We start from the raw sequence: 25,045 nt of genomic DNA on the forward strand, positions 1-25,045 counted from the left end.
TTTATATGCTATGGTCCTATGTATTTGGGAAAAGAGAAACATAAAGGTAATAGTCTGTTAAACTACATTAACTATGTACTATGTTACTTTTGTCTGTCACCTGATTGTTTCCATGGACATGCCATTGCTTTGCCTAGAATATTCCATTTTAAACTTATCCATCCCTATGGAAAAAGCAGGTGATGCCACCAGGCCAAGCTGCATGTGAGATCTGTGGAGAGGCAACCCCACCCCTCACAGTAAAAACATATGTTTTCAAAATAATTTGGAAGAATAAATACACCTCTGTGCTAGAAAGATTCATGCCATATTGTGGAACATTCCAGGAAAAGCAATAACATCTCCATGTAATTATGTCATGGTAACAGAGTGCTTGGCTGCTTTTATGGCTGCCTGGCTCACACACTGAGCAGGTTTTAAAACTTTTAGTTTTTTGAGCTCAGTTTATAAGATCATATCATGTGATTTTAACCAACTAAGAAGTGCAGCATTTGCAGTTCAAAGGACACAAGTAAGGGATTCTTGGACTTGTGAAATGATGAGCTGTTTGTTTTTCCTGTATCCATGGAGACCGTGCAAGAGGCTAGCTGATGAGCTAGGTGAGGAGCTAGCTATGGACATTTGAGTTGCTACAAGTTTTTTACACCATAAGTGGCAGCAAATGTGGCAGAAGACCTTCAAAGGAAATGCTTTGAGGGAATGAACATAAGGGACTATTGGATTGTGTGAAATGAACTGTTTGTTTTTCTTGTATCCATGGAGATCATGCAAGAGGATAGCTAAAGAGCTAACTATGGACATTTGAGGTGCTACAGGCTTTTTGTATCATATGTGGCAGCAATTGTGGCAGAAGATCTTCCAGTGGAAACACTTTCAGTGAACGAACCATTTCGTCACTAAATGAAACACTAGAACAGTAAAAACAAGGCCTTTCATGTTGTGTTCACCTGGTTCCCCTGGATACGGCTGTGATGCTGCAGGAGGAGACACTTTTAGCTCTTCCACAGGATCTGCTGACCCTCCCTGAACAGTCTCCTGTTAAACTGCACTGAGACCTTTGACTGAGACAAAGATCTCAGTGCCGGTGTCTGAGAGGCACCCCTCTCTGTCTCTCCAGGGAGACAAACAGGTGGGGCACCATACTCCAAAAAAATGTACAGAGTGCACCTTTTAATATATTATAACAGCATTGGTAAATATTGTTTCCACTTTGTCATTTATCATTTGTCACAACTTATAAATGATACAAGATCTAAGTTTGCATTTGAAGTAGATTATTATAACACTTTTGTTGTGACACAAGAACAGAGGAGCTATATAGTGAGTGTGGGTGGGTCTGGAGTAAAATATTCATGGGAAAACATTGTGTCATCTTTACCAACTTTCCATGACCAAACCAGACGCCAACACAGTCATCACTTTCACTTACTAACCGCCCCGACCCCACCCTGTCAGACAAAAACATGTCTACTGCAGCAGTGAGGAGAAGAGGGCGTGAAGAATCGTGGGTAGGAACCAAACCACCAAAAACCTGACTTTAGTTCTGCCAAGTGATGATACAGCAAAGTTTACAGAGCCATGACAGCTATGAGTTCTGAGCAGTTACTCTCTGATGTACAAGTTGAGCAATAAATCGAGTCTAATGCGCGTTTTGTTCCTACTCAGATACAGTTTTAATGGAGGGAAAAGCAATAAAAGTTAGTAAAAGGTTTATAAAATATTCAACAAATATTCTAGCCCGAAGAGAAGGTTCTGTCATCTCGTACTTACATAATATAACATCCCACTGCCTCTGTAAAATGTGTTCCTCTATTCTAACTATTAGTGCAAGTGAAATTAAAATATCAAAGCCAGATGCAAACAGCCAATAATAATGAGTAATTAAATGAAAACAAAATGAAAAGAAGTAATTATTTTGTTACGCTCTAAATAAATGACTAATGTGCCAAAGCAGATCATGTAAACAATCATTTAATTTTTGTTTACAATTATGCAGTTATATTGAATGCTTAGACAGAACATAAAACTATTTGAGGAGGGCAAATAGAAAGAATAAAGCAGTGAGTGAGCAACTACAGCTGCCTGTGGTTGCCATGGTTGTGGCTGGCTGCTCTTGTGGCTAAATAGCTGGCGCACTGAGCAGTTACATTTTTAACTTTTTATTTGGGTTTTTTGACCAACTAGAAGTGCAGCTTGTACAGTTTAAAGGACAAAAGTTAAGGATTATTGGATTGTTTGAGTTGAGCAGTTTGTTTTTCTTGTATCTATGGCGATGGTTTTATAACAATGTAACAGGTTTTCTACACCAAACATAGCAGAAGATATTCTAGGACTAACACTGGAGCATCTCATCACTGACTGAAACAGAGCGCAGAGAGGCGGTATTCCTGTTGTGTGTCCAGAGTTCATCTGGTTTTCCCTGGACAATGCTATGATGCCCTGGCTGCAGGACACAGAAAACACAGAGGAGGGACACCTTTGTCCTCAGGGCTGTCACTAGCCTCAAACTGCCCTGACACTGGAACTAATGATCCCTACCTGTGGAACTGGGCAGAGACTTTTGTTTATGCTTTCTATTGTTATTGTATTTTACTGTTCAATGCCTGTAAACTGATCCCTGCGGACACTGATATTGACTGATTGGTTGAAGTTTTGCTTTTTATTTTTGGGTATTTTTGTTTTGTTCTGTATTTGAATCATTTTAAAAAGGGGTAAATCCATGAAGCAGCAACCTAACCTACACTTTTAAAATGACACAGATACTTTTAAGACATTTTGACTGAAGAAATATTGTAATACTTTGCTCATTTAGAGTCTTTCAGCACAGGGTTTTGTTAGTGGGTGGTTTGCATGTTCCCATATTCCTTTTATGCTCCATAGGAAATTGGCTATCTTAACCGTGACAAAATGAACACTGATGTTAAAGCCCACAAATCCCAGGGTACACTCAAAGTTAGCTTGTCAAAACCGCTAATCCCAGTTAAAAAAAGCAGACTTGTGAATGTCTGTGTGGATTTTACATCAAGGCTATGTCAAATACATTGCCATGGAAACTGCTGCTACATTGATCATAAGAAAGAGGTTACAGTGAAAATGTTATAACTGTGTTGCAAAGATGAACATGAAATACAACAAAATAAATCAGCAAGATGTAAATACATTTTCCATGAGCACTGATTGACAAATTGCAATATTATAATGTTATGAAGTAGCAAACACGCCTGAAGCTGTATAAACATGTATAGGCCTACCACTGAAATCCATTTAATAGGCAGTGATGGGAAGAATACTTTGGAAATGTATTTATTTACAAAATAATGAATATCCAAATTAAAATGTATTTTGTAACATATTCTGATATATGGTTCAATCAGAGTACTGTATTCTGAATACTTGGAATACTTTTACATCAAACTGCATTATATCATCGTGAGAAAACATGTCATATAATTACAAAGACATGCATTTATTTATTTATTCTAAATTGAGATTTAAAAAAATTGCATATGCACACACTGTAAGAGTTATGTTTCATTTTTCACATTTCATATTTCAAAGCCTAAATTCCATGAAGTACTGTCATGTATTCCTTTTTATTTTGGAAAGTAACAGTAGTCTGAATACCACCAAATGAAAAAATAACTATACACAGCTACTCAAAATTAGTATTCAGAATATTTATTTTCAGTACATCTATTCAGTTACTTTTCAGCATTGTTAATAGTATTAATCCTGCTCATCGTAGTGATTTTTTCATTGGTAAGCAAAGCAACAACGTTTTAGATAATTTTAAAAAGTTTTACAAAGACAAAAAATTCATGTGAAAAGCTCTTCAGTGATCTAATACAGTTTGAATAGTTTTTTATTTCTTGAAAATATTCATTACACAATATTCACTGCAAAACATGCTACTGAGATCTGCCACCTTTGCCAGCTGGTTATTCATATAAATGCACTCTCTTTACCTTCATTGTTATTGGAGCTATAACAGGCCAAAACTTTCCTCCATATCCGACCTCAGCATCAGAAACACCAGCCTGCTCAGCCTCTTTATCTTCTTCCTTTCTTTCTGTTGCTAATTTATTTGTATGTCTGACAGAGTTTTTCATAAATAAACATCAAAAATATGCGATGCCACTACAAAGCAACATTTTGTTAGAATATAGTAAGTGGAGATTAAATAAATGAGCTCAATTAAAAACCAGAGAGTCCCGGGGGAAATCCCAGGATTCCTCTGACTCCAGTGCAGATTTCAGGGATCAGTGACAGCAATAATAAAAAACATGAATGTTACATATCTGGCAACCCACCACATTCCCATTCTCTGGCATACAGGCAGTTTTCTTTGTCATTAACTGATCGGAATTTTCTCAAGCGTAATAATAATCAAAAGTAGGACTAAGGTGAAGGAGATGTTTGCTTTTACCCCACAGCAATGTTGACGGTTACATCTCTGACACAAAGATAAATAGGATTTAGTCAGAAATACATGTATTAGTGTCATTTGTCATCATATCTGGTTTACGAAAGTAGCAATAGATAAGAAAAGTAATTAGGATAAATGCTTTTTTTTGGTTTAGTTTTTTCCTATCAAACAGAGAGAAGGTGACAGAGAGGTTAATGACATCGATCAAAGATAGGGTGAACTGCTAAAGTAGTGTTATCAGATATAGCATTTTTGGTTACTGTTTGGTGCTATTGACAGTTCAGTTCGTGTTGTTTACTTGAGCTGTCGCTAGAGTCAAAGAAGTTGTTATTCACAAACAAAGCTCAAAAATAATTGGCAGTACAAATATGGAGAGCATGCTCCCTATTTCCACGTTCACATTTTGTACAGCTGTTTATAACTAGAGATGCAGTGATCCAGCTTTTTCAGTTCTGATGAGATTGAAACAGCATTAATTTAATTCATACACAAATAAAATGAGACAAAACTGATCCAAATGTGTTATGTAGCTGTTATTTATCCCACAAATAACTACAGAACATCTTTGTGTGAATAAAAGTTAAATTAGTATAAGATGAATATTACATTTTCGAGATAATATTCGATCCAGCTACGGTGATTATTTTTTACAAATGATTTAACTATTTATTACTGCCATATGCACTGCACAACATGATTACAATTTTGATAATGCATTAAATAAACATACATATACGTTTTTGGTGTTAACGTCATTTGACTGTTTAATACATGCACATATTTCTAATTCATGCACATACCCATGCATGAGCACATGATGCAAACACAGTGGTAGGTGTTTAAATCCAATAATCTTCATGGTTTAAATCCTGCTCCTCAGTCGTTTTTGTGTCTTTACTGAAAGAAATCAAACATTATGAAGCAATATCAGACATACCCTCGATTATACAAGACTAATCAGATCAGTATAAGGGCCACAGACGCAGATCAGCAGCCACACTTTGGTCAGTCAGCCCAAGGACAGCTTTTGTCTCACCACTCAATTTAACCATGAAGTGAATTTAAGAGACTAGATTTTAACACATCAAAGAGCTTCCTAGAGTGATAATTGTTACTTTAAAAGTCCTATATTACACAAAATTGACACTCATGAGTTTTAAGCAGTGCTCGAATGTTGTTACCTTATCAAAAACCCAAAGTTGTGTTTTGTTTCATTCACACATGTTTGAGTAAGCCTTTATTCTTAGTCTGTCTACATCTCCAAAACTCAAAATGCTCTGTTCCGAATTGTGATGTCACGTAGTGGTAGAGCAGGAGTCTCCAACCTGTAACTCGGGAGCTACCAGTAGTTCTCCACCTCCTTCCAAGTAGCTCGCCAAAGAATACTGGAATTATACCATTATGCTGAATAACCAAAAAAAAAGGTTAATTATGAACTTGGTAAATGTAATTTTCAAGCCCTACTTTGTGCACTAATGAATGGACAGTGGTTTATGTTTCATAGGCATGTAACCATACCTCAAGGCTTGCCCTCTTTCTTATAATCATCTCAATTTCTTGCGGCCACTGAAATGAGTAGCTCTCTGCCTTTTTGTTTTGTAAAGGCTCACCGGAGGAAAAAGGTTGGAGACCCCTGTGGTAGAGATTGGCAATTCCAGGGATGAAACTATCCAAATGATTCTAGTGAAGGTGTATGGAGTTTAACAATACTGTGGGGCACTTCCTGTATTCCCACATGACATCACAAGGTGGAACAAAGTGTTTTCTACTGGAGAGAAGGGTTTGTGTGTTAAATGTGTGAATGAAACAAAACACAACTCCAGGTATATTTTTGCTGAAGAAACAACATTATAATATAGACAAGAAAATAAAATGTAATATGGGCCCTTTAAAGCATTCACATTAAAAATAAGTTATGAAAGTCAGATAACAGTTGAGCTCAAACAACATTGCATGCCTTCAATGAATCATAGGGTTGTAAAAATGATTTTTTTGCCAGTGTGTGTTAATAATTATCAGTCAAAGAATAACAAATAACAAAAAACAACTGAATTATCCTGTATTTGTGATGTATATTTGTATTACTGTGGTAGAAAATATAACTTGATGCACTGTATTTGGCAAATATATGCATGAGCGTGGGTGAAAAACAAAACATCCAACCCCACCTCACCCTAACCGCCTCACAGTCGAGGAAACAAAACAATATGTAAAGAACTTTTTTTAACCTTTCACAACAGTGCACAGTGTAGTGATTTCTCAATTTGAAATCTGGTAAAGCAATGCTAAGAAACACACAAAGATTAAGAAATGTAAAAGTTCTATATTACACAAAATGTATTTCTCTTGAACTTTAAGACATGTTAGAATGTTGTTACCTCATCAAAAACATACCTGGAGTTGTGCTTGATTTCATTCACATATGTTTGAGGAATCCTGGTTTATTAAGATGTTTGCATCCCCAAAACTCAAAATGCTCTGTACCACCTTCTGATGTCATGAAGTGGTATTTTTCAAGTTAACAGCTACCTTTTACCTTTAGTTCCATAAAGATTGGCGATTCCAGGCTGAAATGATTCTAGTGAAGGTGTATGAAGTTTAAAACCACAATGGAGCACTTCCTGTATTACCCAATGACATCACAAAATGGAACAGCCTAAATATGCAGGGTTTGTGTGTTAAACATGTGTGAATGAAACAAAACACAACTCCAGGTATGTTTTTGATGAGGAAACATTATAACATAGATCAAAAATTGTGTAATACAGGCCCTTTAATGAGCATGATCGTATTTTCAAGATATGTCTAACTTGGCTATGCTTCAAGAGTACATGTTATTTGTAAACTCACATCCTCTGCATACAAATTGACTGCACTTTCGTGGTTTTATTCAACTTTGTCAACACCACATTTTCTGTTTACACATCCGTTTCCCTTCAAGGATCTTTGAGGTCATCCCAAATCATTTCTGTGGAGTTGCCCGTCAAATCTTCTCATTTGAGCCATAAATCACAACATGCCAGGTCGGAGCAGGGAAGGCCTTAACCTGAGCATCCATCTACTATGAGCTAGGGTCATGTGACAGCATTCTGTGATATCAAAGAAACAACCTGACACTCAAAAGGTGTGTCTGAGAGAGGAGGAAAAATGAGCGAGGAAATAAATCAGACTTGCTGCCGCGGTTGCCCTTGGTTACTGCGGGGAGTGGGGGGTTCTGAAGATGTTACCCAAGTTAAACTTTAAAAAGAATTTCATTTTAACACAGCCTAATCACAAAGAACTGACTTAGATGTAACTACAACAGATGAGGTGATTTTGTACCTATAAAGGTATACTGCCAGGCCGGCGCCATTTAGTGCCTCCGCTCAATATCATTTCTCTCCAGCAACTTGGTCAAGAATCACTAGATGGTTTGCAAGAACCCTGGAAGTGCAAGTCCAGGCACTAGCCAATCAGCAAAGAGCCATACATTCTGTGTTGGCAACGATTCCCGAGATTGAGGATTTAAAGCCGAAACACAGAGAATGTTTGGTGAATTTTATCAAGGGGAAAGACGTTATTGCCCTTCTTCCTATGGGATTTGGGAAAAGCTTAATATACCAGCTAGCCCCGTTAGCAGCGCAATACATACGTCATGACCAAATAGCAGGGATTGGTTAAATGAAAAAAGTACCCACCTACCGTTGAGCGAACAAATTCTAATGCTGCGAGGTCTGACGGTTTCCACGAAGTGAAATCTGCTGATGAATCAGGCTAGTACTGTGAGATTATGGATTTGATGATGCCATTTCTTTACGTGGAATGTTTCACAGTATGGCATTAAACATATCTACCTTGCATTTTGTCAATTACAGGTGTTTTATAGCTAAAAATACATTGAAAACATTAATTCTTACAATGTACATGCTTGCTTCTCCGTAGAACTGCCCAACTCCATTGTAATGACCGAGTTTATTTTCATGCTGTGGAACAATCAATGCAAAAGAGTAATGGTGGCGGACCATCTACCAGAAAAGTTACACAGTGAACCTTTAGACTTAAGTCTCTATCTAATTATATTGCAGTCATACACTAGACAGTATTAGCCAACAAACTCTTCTTGTTGCAAATCAAACTCCTAAACGGGACCATGAACACTCATATTGATCACAAGCTCCTGAAAACGTGTGGTTTAAATCCATTCTTGAGTTTTCAAACATTCTTCAAGCTTATTACATGGTTTGCTAATGTTTGCATTGCGTCACTTTGATATCTGTTGAACATTCCACCATAGACATACATACAGAACCCCTCCAGCATGATGTCATTTCAAAGTATCAATATAAGCTATGGGTAATATGACAGAATATCAAAGAAACAACCCGACCTGCTCAAAAGGTGTGACTAAAAGATGTGGAAAAATTATCTAGGAAATAAATCAGACTCGTTGCAGTGGTTGCCCTTGGTTACTGACAGATAATATGATTTTTGTCTCATTCCCTGCAGCTAACATTGAAAGCATCTGTTACTGATTCACACCTTTACACAGTCACAAAGAATTAAATGACTCCAGATAGCAATCAGATCTGAGGAGAGCTTGTAATTATAAGAGTCACAAGCTCAATTGTATAGAAGCTAGCTACATTCCTGTCAGGTTATCTGGGCTGTTAGCAGACAACACCTGGGGCGACCACAGAGCTGCACTATTGAGGCATGATGGTTTAGGTTTACATACTGTGCCCTTCACTATTATCAGCACCTTTGATAGAATATATGACATACAGTGTTTTTGTTGTTGTATGATTTACCTAAAAATGAAAGGTGCGCTATGTAAATTCTAAGGTGGAGGGTCCGCTACTTGCTTGTCTCCACAGAGATGTTATTTCTATGCATGGTATGTTCCTCAGTAGGGCTTTAAATACATCTGCCTTATATTTATTCAATTACAGGTGTTTTACGGCTCAAAAATACCTTAAAACACATGATTTCTCACTATGTGCAGGCTTGCTTTTCCATAGATCTGAACATTAATTTGTCTCCATTGTAATACCCAGATTTATTTCCATAGAGACAAAGCAGTGACATCTCCATGGAGACAAGCAGGTGGTGGACCCTCCATCAGAAGAGTTACACAGTGCAGCTTTAAACAAAAAAAAAAAGTAATATTTTTTTAATCCAAGTTTTGATAAACTGGTCATATATCAGTATCTTTTAATTTTACATTTGCATATTTTAAAGTATATTCCAGTTCATTTCTTTTTTCATGTTGTCAAATATATGTAAATGTAAATATAGTAAATATAACTAGCAACTAATTATACTATTAAAAAGAAATAAGGTGGATTTCAGTGAGATGGTCGGGTGCTTCCCTCTACTGGCGGAAACTTGCTATTACAACAGTCCTGGTAGAATTGGTAAAAAGAGTTCTCAACCTCAAGTCTTTGTTTGTTAGATGAATATTTATTCTAAATATATCAAAAGAAATATTAAAATTGGTAGTTATAAAAAAAAAAGAGAGAGAGAGAGAGACAAATACAGGAGTCTCTGATCTGATCTCCAGATTAAAAAAAAAAAAAAAAAAGAATGGTAAAAGTAATTAGGGTAGTAATAGTCATTTTAGGTCACTATAGTCATATACAAGACATTAAAGGTTTTGTCTTTAATACGACTCACAAGGATACAATTATCAATATTAAATGTAGTAAATAATAAAAATTGCTCTGGTCACTCATACTACTAATAATATAAAGTCTATATAAATGACATCCCATAGCAAAGTCTAGATTTAGTCTGAAATGAAAATAGGCAGTGATGTCATAGACTGGTGGATCACACTACACCAGTAAAATGAGACCTGTAACCACTAACTAACAGGTTTTCAGTTACTCATTAACATTTTATATTTTTCTCTTCATTCATTAGTGGTTGGGTACAAAGGGTTGTGCTTGTAAATTACTATATAATCAAGTTAATGTGAAACAACAAACAACAAAAACACTAAAAGCATGTCACAATTATGGGACAATTATATTTTTTGTCATCTTATAACATCTTACTGTAGTCTTCACATTCATTTTGCTATTAAGATTCTGTATCAAAAGTAGATACCCATTTGATACTGAAAAAGTCACATGAATAGAAAAAAGTTGAACCTTTCCTCACTTTTATGATTATCATGTTATATAATGTAAGAACACAAGGAAACCAAGAAACTTTTTCATTGTATTTTGTGTTAAAGTACTTTCTATTGTCTAAAAAAGTAATTTTCTTATGATTATGGTAACAAAATCTGAATCAAGTATAAAGCCAATGTACAGCTCATATTATTAGAGATCAACTCATAAGAAAGATTACTCATTAAACTATCTCATTAAGTGAAACTTCCAAACTCTCTGTCTCCCACAGACACAGACATTAGTGAGTGAAGTGGGTCAGAGGGTGAACTGAAAAGGAGGATGGAGAGATGAATGGGACACCGAATGAAAGACAGGACGATAGAGGGAGGACGAGAGAAAATGTAAAGAGGTCAGAGAGGCACACACTGGCGACGCTCCAGCTCTGAGCTCAAAACTTAATCTACCACAGCTAAAATTAAACTTCATTGTGTATTTGGTATTAGTTTATAAAAAGGGATGGACGGTGTATCAGTCTTAACATCGGTATTGGCTTATGTGTCATTCCCAGTTTGTCATCATTGCATATCAGATCAGACTAGTGGATTAAAACTGAACTAGAATCAAGCTTAAAGGTTTAATAATATGCAACATTGATTCTCGTAAGTATTAAAACATGTTATAATGTTGTTACCTCATCACAAACCTACCTGGAGTTGTGTTTTGCTTCATTCACACATGTTTAACACTCAAATCCTACAGATTTAGATTTAACAGAAAACACTGTTCCACCTTGTGATGTCATGTGGTAATACAGGAAGCGCTCCACAGTGTTTTTTAAATTCCACACTTTTACTAGAATCATTTGGATAATTTCAGGATAAGTCCAAGTATGTTTTCGATGAGGAAACAACATTGTAACTGTTCTGTACTGTACTGTACTGCCTTAAAATATTAGTGGCCTATGGCAATGGAGCTAGATTTTCTCACTCTGCAACCAATGTATATAATTTGATGACTTCATAATTTCAAGTGGGTCTACAGACCTTTCCATCATTGACAATTAGATATGATTTATGGTAATCTCTTGATAAGAATTTGATTAATTGCACAGCCCTAATTAAGATTTTTGAATGGAACTTGTTTAATATGCTAAAATAAGTGTCCAGATGAGTCCAAGAAGCTCTGTGAATGCCCTTGAGAGCTTATGTGAGATATCCTTGAAAGTGACATGATCTATTTAATCCTGCTGATGGCCCAAAATCTACTCCATCACTTTCACTCAAAACCATGATTGATAAAGCTACTCATCATTGTAAGAGCCAGTGTGGCCAGACAGCTATAACATCTATTCTAACTGTCAGGCTGTGTTTGGGTGCAGGAAAGTTTGTGTTTGACTATTTGTTTGTTACCACTCGAAGCTGCCAATGAAATCACCATAATAAAGAGTTTGGAAATGAACTCTGTGACCTTCAGAACCCTGCCCCCAGTGTACCAGTCCCACACAGATGCACAAAACGCACAATCTCATTCCATTGCCATTGCGTAATCAACTTTAGTCGCACTTTTGTGTTATGTATCTTACCTCTCGACAACGTCTTGGCCACTCCAACAAGTGTGCTGTTCCACCTCCATCTCACTTTCACAGAGCACCTCGGGGAGCTCTGAAAAGAACCACTGGTAACGCTGAATGGAGCCCTCAAACTCCCTGAAGGAAAGAGGAAGAAATGGGTAAACAAACAAGAAGCATTAGTGTTGGAAGTTTGTTCATTAAAAAAATAGAATTGATTTTTGTATTAATAGAATTGTAATGTGTCTGTAAATGATTATGAACAAAGAAATTCCTGTTTATTGGTGATATCTAAGGCCCCATTTAAAATATGTAATATCTTTTTGTTTTGAATTGTTAATTTCTATGGCAACAATGCTATATTTTTATCACTCTGCTCTCATAATTTGATGACATTCTAATTTCAGATGGAGGGCAGAGTGAATGCTGCTTTTGTTTATTTATACTAGAGAAGATGTTGGACTTTGTGCTGGTTTTTGATTCATGTAGATAGGCCCAGTAATTACAGAGATATTAACCATAAACCATGTCAAAACATCTGCATTCTGACAGTTAAACAGCAAAACAAATTTTTAGCTATAACAATTCATCAAATGAGGTTTGTCACTTGAGTTCAACCAACTGAAAGACTTTTTTTAAATCATATGAAATTGATTATCATGATCATAATGATAATTATCCTGATTTTTCTCCACTACCAAAAGGAAAAATATTCATGTCTCAGATTTTTGCAATGGTGACAAGCATTTAAAGCTGAGGCCCCATTTTAAACTTGGCATAATATGTTCACAATGGCTAGATCACAGATGGCAACTTAAAAGTACCAAGAGTAAACATGCTAAACAACGTTGTTATACTTTAAAAGCCCCCCATGGACAAGTGGTCAAAATTAGTACTTGAAAGGTGCAATACAAATGCAATGGTTAATTATAACACTTAAAACAATGTATCTGGCTTAATCCAAAATTTTGCTATGTCCATATTATTTATTTATTTAAATAAATACATCGCCATGCAATCACAACTGAACAGGGATGGCATTTGCTGTCATCTACAGAAACATTCTTTTATAGAGGGAGCTTTAGTGTTTACTTTATCGATTTTAGTCGCTGGATTTGGCAAACCAAAGAGAGGAGTTTTTTTATTGGGTATTCAGCTTGAAAACCCAGCTGAGGTAAAATGTTTTTGTAGTTGTGAATAAATAGACATTACAACTGCCCATGTGTGTGTATATATAAATAATTTCCCTTGTGGATCAATAAAGTTTGTCTGAGTTTAAGTGTATCACCATAAAAGTTAGAAACACACCTGGAGAGTTTCTTTAGACTGCGACTTTTGTCCCCTTTGGAGCCCTTGATGGGAAGTGATCTACAACAACATGGGATACATTTGTATGAACAGGAAAATCAGTTAATGAGAACAATCAGAGATCATTAGATCTGTTGAAAGTGTGTTTACATGCATAAAACAAATTCTGATCATCAAAAACTACAAAAACTTGGTGATAAGGGTCGGTAGATCAATGGATTTTTAGCATAACTTGGATTTGGAAGATAAAGAACAATATATTTTGAAGTAAAATTTGCGCTTTTATTGGTATCTTTGCCCTGTTTTGCATAGATTTTTTTGTCAAAACCCTCACAGATGTCAGTAATCAGAAAGAAATCATATTACTACACTAACTGACAAAAGTTTGGACACACCATCTCATTCATTGTTTTCTTTTTACTACTACTTACTTCTTTTAACTACTTTCTACATTTTAGTTACATATGGGCAGCATCAAATACATTAAGCAAGACTTGTGGAAGTATGTAGCAAAAAAAAATAACTCTACAAAATATTTTTATATTGTATAAAACAGAGTTATCTGTCTATCTGCATATAAAATGTAGAAAGTAAAAGACAAAAAAAAAAAAAAAAAAAAAGGAATGAGATGGTGTGTCCAAACCTTTGACTGATAGTGTAACTGTTTCCAGGACAATTCCATAATCTGTTAACTCTAGAAATAAGATTATGATCAGATTTTTGTGCAAGTATGAGTTCAAAAAGGTAACCTAAGCCTAATTTGAACAGACCTATTAATATTTCATAGGAACCATAACAATCTGTAATGTATTTAAAGAGCAAGGCTGAGAGGAGTTTTTGAAATAGTTGTTATTTTTAGCAGTAATGCACCTGCGGCTATGTGCTGGTGGACGATAATGCGAGCTGTCCAAAGGAGAGAGATGTGAGGATGACTTTGCAGAGGGGTCAGATTTCACTGGGGTCACGGAGGTCGCGGAGTGGAGATCTGAGCGACTTGTTCTTGTCATTACAGAGACAGCTGCATGCGGACCACACACCTTTTCTACCTGAGGAAAAAATACAGGCAAAGAACAATACTGACGATTAAGCGATCTATTACTATGACAACTTTATAACCTCTAGTTTGAAAAGGCTAGTCCTTTTCAAATGTTACCAACCAATTATCCGTGTTGCATGTGATCATCTTAACGGTACACTATGTAACATTTCTGGTAAAGTGTTCCCCTCCTGCTTCTCCACATGGAGAAGTTATTGCTTTAACAATATATATTTTTAGCAATAAAAACACACAATGTCAAGTTTAATGCCATACTATGGAACATTCCAGGAAAAAACATCTCCGTGCAGACAGAGGGCAGATACTCCACCAAAAAAAGAATACATTTATGCACTTTGTTTTTAATAGCATATATTTTTAACATAACATTTAACACTTTTTTGGAACATTTATCTTTAAATGTTTAAAAGAATTGTGACCATCTACAAAACAAATTGCGATTATATGGGTAAATGAAAACAAAAATTTCATGAGAACTCAAGCTTCAAATACAAAACAATGCAGGATTACTCAAACATGCATGAATCAATTGAAATACAACTCTGAGTAAACACGATTAAAGCTCATAAAACTTAATATTGCATATAATGTCTGCTTTAAAGATTGTGTTTAATGAATTAGGTAAGAGCAAATACATTTAATGAAGTGGTGTTTCCTTATAAAAGACAATTAGCAGTGTGCATGTGTTTACCTCTTAGGAATCTACTCTTACTTAGACACAAATGTTCCTCCTCCTTAGACTGGACCTCTACTCTGTTTCCTCCTCCAACAGTGTGTGTCTGTGTCTGTGTGCATGTGTGCCATCTGTTTGTTCAGAGATTAGCCACAGAAAGTTTCTCATCACTCCGAACCAAGCTGCATTCTGGGTATTGGTTGTCCCGCCAACCACCGCCTTTGTCTGGCACCAGATCTGTATTCAGGCTCACATAGACACTCATGCGCACTAAATGGACTGAATGGGAAACCAGGAATTCTCTGAAAAATTTGACTGCCACTTCAGGGAATATCAAATTTGAGCTGTGACCAAAATGAGCATTGGAATTCCATGTCACCCTATAAAAGTTTCATTTTGGTATAATTAATTTTTTATCTATAAAATGTCATGTTAATTAGAGGAAAATTAAAAATTTACTTAAATTTTACAATAATTTCTTAACTGGACACAAGTTTTAAGTTTAAGAGATAAGTGAATACATTTTTCACTCATCCCAAGTACCGCAGTTCAATAAAAGGGCCTTTAATACAGTATTTTCAGATCTACGTTATAAATAATTTCCTGAAACAGGACACAGCTCTGGGTATGTTTTTGAGGAGGTAACAACATTCAAACATAGTTTAAAGCTCAAAAGAGTCAGTTTTGTGTAATATAGGACTTTAAGTTATATATTTATAAAATAACTGTACATATATACTGTAGTATTAGCTATTTGTTGCGCATTGAGAATTTGTGAACTATTCTCTTATTGTATTGTGAGTTACTGTGCCCGTGCCATTTTCCTTGTTGATCAATAAAGTAAAGTCTGCAGTTAGTTTAGTAGTAATTTTCTATGTCTGTGCACTTACTGTGGCAGTGATGTGAGGCCCGTGGAGCTGTGCGTGCAGTATGGCATCGTTCACATGGTTACGGACGGCTAACAGAGCAAGCTCCATGCTGTTCTGGTTACTGCTGGTTGCCAGTGTAGATGCCAGTCGCTGTAATAATACCACCAGACTGCTCCAGGGCCCGCCAAGCTCTGACACACCAACCTACAGAAGAATTCATCAATAAGATACTGATGCAAAAACCTAGCACAGAATTACTGAAAGTGAAACTAATTTAGAGCATGGAAGTTGCTAATTGTAATGGGTTTGAACCGTTTTCAATACATATATGATTTCACAAAAACAAACTTTTTAGACTTATTACTATTGTTCAGTGCATTTCTGCAAAACAGAAACCTGACTGTTTCTATAAGATTTGTGAGGCATTGCCAGGTTTGGTGTATTCATATTTATTTTGATTTCCTTGAGCTGTATTAGAATAACTATTTTTCCTGAAGAAAATAGTCTATGTAAGAATTAAGATTGTAGAATGATCTTGATGATGATTTTTTTCCCATGTGTTTACATTTGGCACAAACAAAAAGGAATGAAGTGTTGGTGAGCTGCATCTATTTGAGAAGCCAAAATCACATTTTGTGGTTAAATTGTTTAATTGTACTGGACCACTGATTTATCTGAAATTATGCCAAAACCACACATCATGTCTCGCCCTGTGGGAATTGTGTCTCATCCAACCCCTAGAAAGATGTCTTCTTGCACTACTTTCCCACTTACTATGTAGGGACCCCAAATACAACTTAGAGTAGGTCCAGAAACATTTAATTAATTATTACGTAAGAAATTATATCAAACTCATGAATTCAAAATGACTGCATGAACATATGACTTACCAAGCATCCTCTCATAACGTTGACACAAAGTCCAGTGCAGGGCCGTATCAGAGTCAGTCCCCTACAGTGTGAACAGTACTGCATCTTTACCAAACTCCTCCCACACTCTCTGCTTAGCGTTGTCTTCTCCGTTGCATTGACCACCTCTCCGGCCAGTTTCAATAATCGACTTAACGCATGACCAACCCCAAGTGCCCGGGACAGGCCACTGACCAGGAGGCGGGGGTAAGGTCCAAATGGACTAACATCCTGACGCGTCATTTTCAAACAATCATCGTGGTTGCTATGGAGAGATGAACTTGACTGGAAAGACTTAGGGCCAAAGCCAGGGTTGAGAAGACGCCGATAAACCAAGGGGAACAGGTCATCATAAAATCGATTGACAGTTTTGTCCAGTGACAGGGCTGCATCTCCAGAAAGGTGTAGTTTAATGTCATTGAACAGCCGGGAGACAAGGGGGCGACAGTCTGAGGATAGGGCAGAGTAGGCACTGTCGAAGAGTGTGCTTGTCAGGTTGGACGTGAAGGAGACCAGTGACTCAAAAGTCTCTAAAACAAGAAGAAACATCAAGTTAGTGACAGGCTATAGGTTTAGAGTAAATTAGACTGGAAAAGGATGATGAGAAGATTAAAGATGCTCCATGTAACATTTCTGGTGGAGCGACCGCCACCTCTCATGTCCTCATGGAGATGTCATTGCTTTGCCCGGTATGTTAATGCATTGGATTTAAATAGAGCCTTTCACGACACCCAAAATGTTTCACATTGCATTATTCATTCCACACCTGGTGGTTGTAAGCTGTAAGATGGCTTGCCTCACCACAGACCTCACCTGTAACTTGGCCTAGTAGCATCATCTTCTTGTCTTCTTGGAGATAGATAAGTTAAAGCTTTACTGTGGAAAAGCAATAGCACTTACTGTATTTTTTAAAATGATAAACATCATAAATATGTTTGACAATATAGTATTTTTTAGATTGCAATAAGTTGTTATATCTTTCCAAATAAATTTCTATGTTTATGGCAAAGATAATATCACTTATATATCCACAAATACAGTACAGAAAAATATACAGAAAGAATATACAGAGAGAAGAGTATGAAATCTAAGTTTTCTATGATAACATGCCCTCTGTAACTGACATTGACCTTACTTCATACTGAGTGATCCTTATGAGCTAAAATAGCCCCTAACTTAATTCATGTGAAGCTCATTTTCACTGCTGTTATCTATAGACAGGCGATAATGAGGGGCTCTCTCGCTTTGGTCCCAGACTAATAAAGTCTATAATAATAAAGTCTCTGTATGTTTAACTGACCCAATCTCTGATGCATGATGTCATTTCAGAGGCATCCTCCTGGCACACACAACTGAACAGGGATCGAGCTGTTTACAGGAACTTTGACCTGGACTAAGCCACCTATCATATTTTGGATTTAAATAGTTGTACTGTAGTTTCTGGGGACTTTTTTGTAGAGCTGCACAATATGACAATAAATTATGTTTGTTAACTATGTTTAGTATTGAAAGAATTCGACTTTTGTATTATATATATATATATATATATATATATATATATATATATATATATATATATATATATATATATATATATATATATATATATATTTATTTACTAGTCAAACAGGCATCCATTACCATCTCCTTGGAGTCAAGCAGGTGATACCAAGTTACAAGTCAGATTTGTGGAGAAGCAAGCTATTCACAGTAAAAATACAAATGTTTCAATGAGTTTTAGATATAAAACTGGCTTGGCTATAATTAAACAATGCATATTACATTTAATGCCACATTATGGAACATTCACGAAAAAGCAATAACATCTCAGTAGAGAAAAGCAAGTGGCAGATCATGTTCATCTGGAAAAGTTACACACTGCAGCTTTAACATAGACAAATAAAGACTAAAACAGGACTAAAGGAACCTAATCAACCTCTTACAATTTACTTTGAAAAAACATTTGAGAGTATTATCACAGTTGCAAGAAAATATATAAACTGTTACACTTTTTTTTTCTTGCAATATTGATGGATAGACAATGATAGATTTTTGCAGTAATGTGCAGCCCTAGATTTAATTTATTTAAGTAAACTACACTACACTTCTCTAGTTCAGATGCTTGTTTGAAGTTGACATATTGATGTTTAGCATACACGTTTGCATACCCATGTCCAAGCACAGGCTGGGCTCTGACAGCCAGCATCATATAACAAAGCAGGGACCACTTAGTCATGTGATTAGCCCTGTGCACCATTTGATTGGATGACAGCTGCAAAGTGGTGAAGAGGGCACTGGAGTCAACGGCAGAGCTGCGCACGTAAGAGAGTGGACATGTTTTCACACACACTCACACACACACACACACACACCCGCAGTGATCCGGGGCATGTAAACAGACCCCCAATGACACCACTTTGGGCATGTCTCAGTCTCTCCAGAGGGTCATAATCTAGGACCATAGAAAAGGTCTTTAGGGAGTCAGACCAGCTGTCCCACTACATCTCATGTGTTCATTACAATAATTCAAAGCCAAAACATGTAAAATCTGACACCAAACAATGAGTTAGAATTCAGACAGAAGTCATCTTTCAGTAGGCTAACCACAGTCTAAATGCAATGTTCATGAAGACCTGTCACTATCATTACTATATCAATATACTTTTGGGTTATTTTTTTGTGGAGTCATTTGGTAATACAGGAAGTGCTCCACAATATTTTTAAACTCCACACACCTTCACTTGAATAATTTGGATGATTTAAATCCTGTAATTACCAATCTCCTGAACTAAAGGAAAAAGGTAGCTGTTAACTTGAAAACCATTGCTTCATGACATCAGTGGTGAAACAGAGCATTTTGAACTTTGGAGATGTTAACAGAGTAATAATAAGGGATTACTCAAATATGTGAACAGAACAAAACACAACTCTGGGTGTGTTTTGATGGTGGTAATAACATTATAATATGGCTTAAACTTCACAAGAGACAATTTTGTGTAATATAGGACCGCTAAAGAAAAACAAACACGAAATAAACAAAGTAATTGACAGCATTTTCTATGATGAAGTTTAATGATCAAGGGAGCTGTGAAACAATCAAAGCCTCATTGAGAACAATAGATTTTAAATGGTTAGTTCTGACTTGTTTTGGCCTGGTTCAGCTCGTCTTTGTCTGTGGGTGTTTCACATTAATTTTACCCATGGATGCTTCAGACATTCACTGCGCCAAGGGTCTAAGTTTAGGATGAGTACAGAGACATGGGGCAAAAGGACAGAAATGGAGCAAGAGAGAAAAAAAAATCATATTTGTCATGTCTGTCGGCTGGGTTTCATCAACTTCAGAGGTCTCATCATTTGTGCACTTCACTGTTTCAACACCTCATATACAGACACACACACAGAAACACATACACAAATGCATTCACACACACAAACGCATCCACGCACATACACGCACACACACACTGGTGAATGGCGCTGAGAGACAAGTGGACAAGCAGTGTATTCTTCCTCTCATTCAGCGCAGGCCGTTAGAGACCGGCTGTTGCCCAGAGCAACAACTCTTTGCCACGGATACGTAGTGAATGTAAACAATCTGCGTCGATCCTTCTCTGGTTGGACATGAACAAAACCTGATTATTGCAGCGACAGAGACAGGCAGACACAGAGCAGAGTTGCGAAGCTGGTGCACAGTATTCTGCCTCTCCCTCACAGAGTTCTCTCTCTCAAAGACTCTATCGAACATCAGTTGTTTGTTTGGCGAGCCACTGTGGCGCCACACAAAATAAACCAGCCTCACATCGACCGTCCCGACACAAACCATTTCATGATGAACACACAGTCTGACTGACAGCAGCGCCCTCAGCACTTGACAAATCTGTTAGAAGCACAGAATCACCACAGCTACAAAAGTCCATAAACCACAACAGCACTGTGGAGCTGTTCTACCAATGGCCTTACAATTACATCAATTACATAGAGATAAACAGATACTTTATTGGTCTTAGAGGAAATTCAAGTTCAGCTGCAGCCCTATTTCCACTGCATTTCAATAATAAATGTAAGAGAAACATGTCTGTTTGAACATTATAACACATGTACCATTAATTTTGCTTTGGCTCTCATTTCAGGGCTGTAGCTGACTATTTCTTGGTTGACTAAAGACATGTCCTGTGCATTTATTAGTCCTCTAAAAGACACACTGGCAAATGTCCTCAAAATTATTATTATCTTCACAGTCTAATCTAATCTATGTCTGAGAAGTTATAGTAAACTGCATGTACATAAGAAACAGAAAATTAAATTGTCCTGTCATTCCTAAACTCCAGTTAACATGCTTTCTCCTTTTTGTTGCAATGCACATGTACTTGCTTAAGACATCATTGGTCAATTAAAGTAAACTACTTCTCTGATTCTCAAACATTTCACACCAAGCACCACCTAAGGCTATTTTTATTTTTCAAGTACCACTAGATCAAAACTAGGACTAAACCAGGTCTAAAATTAGAATATGGACTATGGATAGGTTTGTTCTAAATGATGATTGACCCAAAATGACAAAAGCATGAACAGATTTGAAACATGAACCACAGTTTGAGAACCACTGTAATAAAATAACTAGAGCCCTACTCATTTTTACTGTAACTTCTATACTTCTCCTCCTCTCGAGCCCTCTCCACATATCCTCTCTCACCTCTGTAGGCCTTTGCGTGTCCTGTGATCAGGTACTTGAGCTCAAAGCTGTAGGACCTCATCTTCTGCTGCGTCTCACTGCGCACCGCCGTCATGTAGTTGTCCTCCATTTTACTGGAGCAGCAGCTTGGCCCCGAGTGGACACACACACGCAGGGACTCATCTTCAACGGATCAACAAGAAAAAAGTAGACAATACACTTGGATTTACAATTATGTTTTCATATACATTATACATTAAATGTGGATTGGGTAACTTTTCTGGTGGAGGGTCTGTCAAATGCTTTTCTCCATGCCTGGAATGTTCCACAGTATGGTACTAAACCTTTCTATCTTCATGGAAACCAACCCAGACCAAGTTACAGGTCAAATCTGTGGAGAGGCAACCCTACTCACAGTCAGAATGCCTGTTTTTCTATCTATTTTTGTGCCATAAAACCACTCATAATTGAATAAATGTAAAGTAGAGCTGTTTAATACTATACTGTGAAAGATTCAAAGCAAAGCAATGACATATCCATAGAAACAAGCAGGTGATGGACCGCCAACAAGAAGTTACACAGTGCACCTTCAAATATTGATTTTGGTAATATACAATAAACAAGGATTCTTAAATGATATGGATGATAACAACATTTTAATTTTAGAAACTTTATCATGATCACACATTTGCACACACATAATATAAACACAAGAGACAATTCTGAAGCTATATTATGCCTTGAGGCTCACAGTCATAGTACAAAATGGGCTTGTGGTGCAAAAAAGACTCTAAGCCTCAGGACTCAAAGCTTATGTGACAGAGTACAATAATAACAGATAGATATAGTATGTCCTGTGAATCGTTATTTCATCTTTGCACTGTTTCTCCTTTAAACTTCCTGTATATAGCTGATATATATTTGTATTACTATATTTCTGTATTTCATTTTTACTTGTACATATGCATTTATACAATTATTTTATTTAGTTGACACCAGTCTCTTGCTATTTTTGCTACCTACTTTAAATTTAGTATTACCATTTATATTTCTTCCTCTTTGTTATTACATTTATTGTGATCTGTGAGCTACTGTGTCCTAATTATTTCCCTTGTGGATCAAGAAAGTTTGTCTAATAATAAAAGGGTGATCTGGCCATATCTGCCAACTAAGATGAAACAAAAGCAAGCGGCACAAGTTCAGAAATAAATGTAAAGTAGGCCTGTCATAATAATTACTATATCAACTTATCATTCAATACATGAATGCTGGAACAATATATTTTGGACTTCAATATTTATTGTGTATACATTTTCTTTCCAAAAAGCTGAATATGTCTTCCATGTCCAATAATAGTACACTATATGTTGCAGCTCAAGCCTTTTAATGATACAGTCTATTTAAAAAAGATTTAATGGGACAAAGATATATTGAAAGTACTTTATGCCACTGACACAATAATAATGCAAGACAATCCCAGTAAAGGATTTTATAATCAAAAGGCCTGAGTTGCAACATATAAATATCAGAATGAACCAATTATTAGCCATTAAAAAGTCCATTAACCTCATTTAACCTTTTACAGCTCAAATGTTAGAAAAATAAAAAAAAGAAAAAGTACACACAATAAATAGTGAGCCCAAAATATATTATTCCAGGTTTCATACTGAATGATAAGTCTATATAGTAATTATCATGACAGGCCTATTTGCAGCCCTGGGACATTACAGAGGTTTGGACAAAAGCAAAAAGCAGTGTGGGAATTGGAGTGCATGAGGCAATGGTAACATTAGAATGCTTTGAATCTATTTTTGTTACAATGGAACACGCTGAATTGTCATTGAGCACATGCAAACATTATAGAGATATAACAGGGACGTGCTGCACCTGTGCGTGAGCCACATACAAGTCTGTCACTCACGGCTTTGCACAGTTAGACTTTGAACAATGAACAGTGTTTTAAATCTCAATATATTTTAAAGTTGCAATTTTTCTGGTGGAGTGCCCGTCAAATGCTTTTCTCAGTGGTGGTGATGTTATTGCTTTATCTGGAATGTTTCACAGTATGGTATTAAAACTTTCTATCTTCACAGAGATCAAACCAGACCAAGTTACAAGTCAGATCTGTGGAGAGCCAACCCCGCTCACCATCAGAATGACTGTTTTCTAGGTATTTTTGAGCAGTAAAAACATTTGTAATTGAATAAATGTAAGGCAGAGCTGTTTAATGCCATACTGTGGAACATTCCAGGCAGAGCAATGACATATGCATAGAAACAAACAGGTGATGGACCCCCAACTAAAAAGTTACATAGTGCACCTTTAAGCGATAGCCTGTGCTGTGATCATTATACATCATGAGTAATTCAAGTCAATTATGCACTTTCTTATTTAAGTTATATTTATTTGTTCAATTATTATGACTTTTGATTTAAAAGTTATATGTTCAGACATGATGGTTACAAAATGTTGTATGCATAATAGGCCTTCTCATCTAATAATGCAAATGTAGTCTTTATGGGTCTCAAAAAGAAACCTTGGTCACTTTTTGTTTCTATACATATTTTCCTCTAAAAATTAAATAATATGATCCATGGACTAAACACACAGGTTTTTGTTTGACATTTTCCAAACATGAAAAGCTGTGTCTCGGGGCTGGCTTTGACTTTTATGATCTTGTGATATAGTCATTACTTTACAAAGTGCCAAAAGTGATATAATATTCTACAGGCCTAGATGTGAACTTGTGTATTATCTGTAAATGTTTATGTGTTGGCTAACTGACCTGCTCGGGGTCTGTCTGGAACCAGCTCCACCGGACCTATTTGGCGCATCATGTAAGCTGTCTTCACCTCATGACAGCTGTCTGCCCCGGCCGATCTACTGGCACTGACCGCCTCCGGTACAAAAACAAATGCAATAAAAATCACCCAGAATAGATCCACGACTTGTAAACCTGCCCGGGACATCGCAACATCTCAATCAAAGGAAAGAGAAGAAGGCACAGACAGAGAGGAGAGTCAATACTGAAGTACCAGCGCGCGCCGCAAACTTCATGTCCACTCTGAACCAAGGATCAGTCAGCGCCCTCCTCCCCTCTGCCCGCCTGTGTCCACCTCTCCTGTCCCAAATGCCACTTTAATAACTCACATGTCGAGCGGGACTTTACACAACCTCAAGCCGTACTTTGTAGCTTAGCTTTGCCACGTTTAATTATGCCATTTTAATACCAGGACAAAGCAAGTATCAATACGCTTTCAGGAAAATAAAATATGCAGAGCTGTGCCTAGAGATGTAAGAAATATTAAAAACAAACACAGAGATAAAATTACCGGGGTTCAGTTTAGTTTTGACTCGCTGGAATAACTTATCTCTAACAACTTTAAGTCATAGTGTAAGCACTCGGCGCCACCTAGCGCTCATTATTGGGTATAACAGCACTCGTTATTGGGCATATCTCCTTGATACTA

General features: G+C 36.7%; 1 protein-coding gene across 1 annotated transcript in view; it reads right to left on the minus strand.

Annotated features, from left to right (window-relative positions):
* The window catches only part of gpc5b (glypican 5b), a 65,664-nt gene extending 40,625 nt beyond the window's left edge, over positions 1-25,039 (minus strand). The window contains exons 1-7 of the mRNA XM_020938143.2: positions 24,361-25,039; positions 21,597-21,758; positions 16,886-17,433; positions 16,017-16,199; positions 14,267-14,442; positions 13,397-13,456; positions 12,104-12,226 (exon numbers count right to left, since the gene is read on the minus strand). Coding sequence (XP_020793802.1) covers positions 12,104-12,226; positions 13,397-13,456; positions 14,267-14,442; positions 16,017-16,199; positions 16,886-17,433; positions 21,597-21,758; positions 24,361-24,544 — 1,436 coding nt within the window. The 5' untranslated portion in view covers positions 24,545-25,039. The remainder of the gene's footprint in view (positions 1-12,103; positions 12,227-13,396; positions 13,457-14,266; positions 14,443-16,016; positions 16,200-16,885; positions 17,434-21,596; positions 21,759-24,360) is intronic.
* Between the last annotated feature and the right edge of the window lie 6 nt (positions 25,040-25,045).

The sequence above is a fragment of the Boleophthalmus pectinirostris genome, unplaced genomic scaffold, assembly GCF_026225935.1.
Source record: "Boleophthalmus pectinirostris isolate CB_2022bp ecotype Guang Dong unplaced genomic scaffold, ASM2622593v1 HiC_scaffold_7, whole genome shotgun sequence".
Classification (NCBI taxonomy): Eukaryota; Metazoa; Chordata; class Actinopteri; order Gobiiformes; family Gobiidae; genus Boleophthalmus; species Boleophthalmus pectinirostris.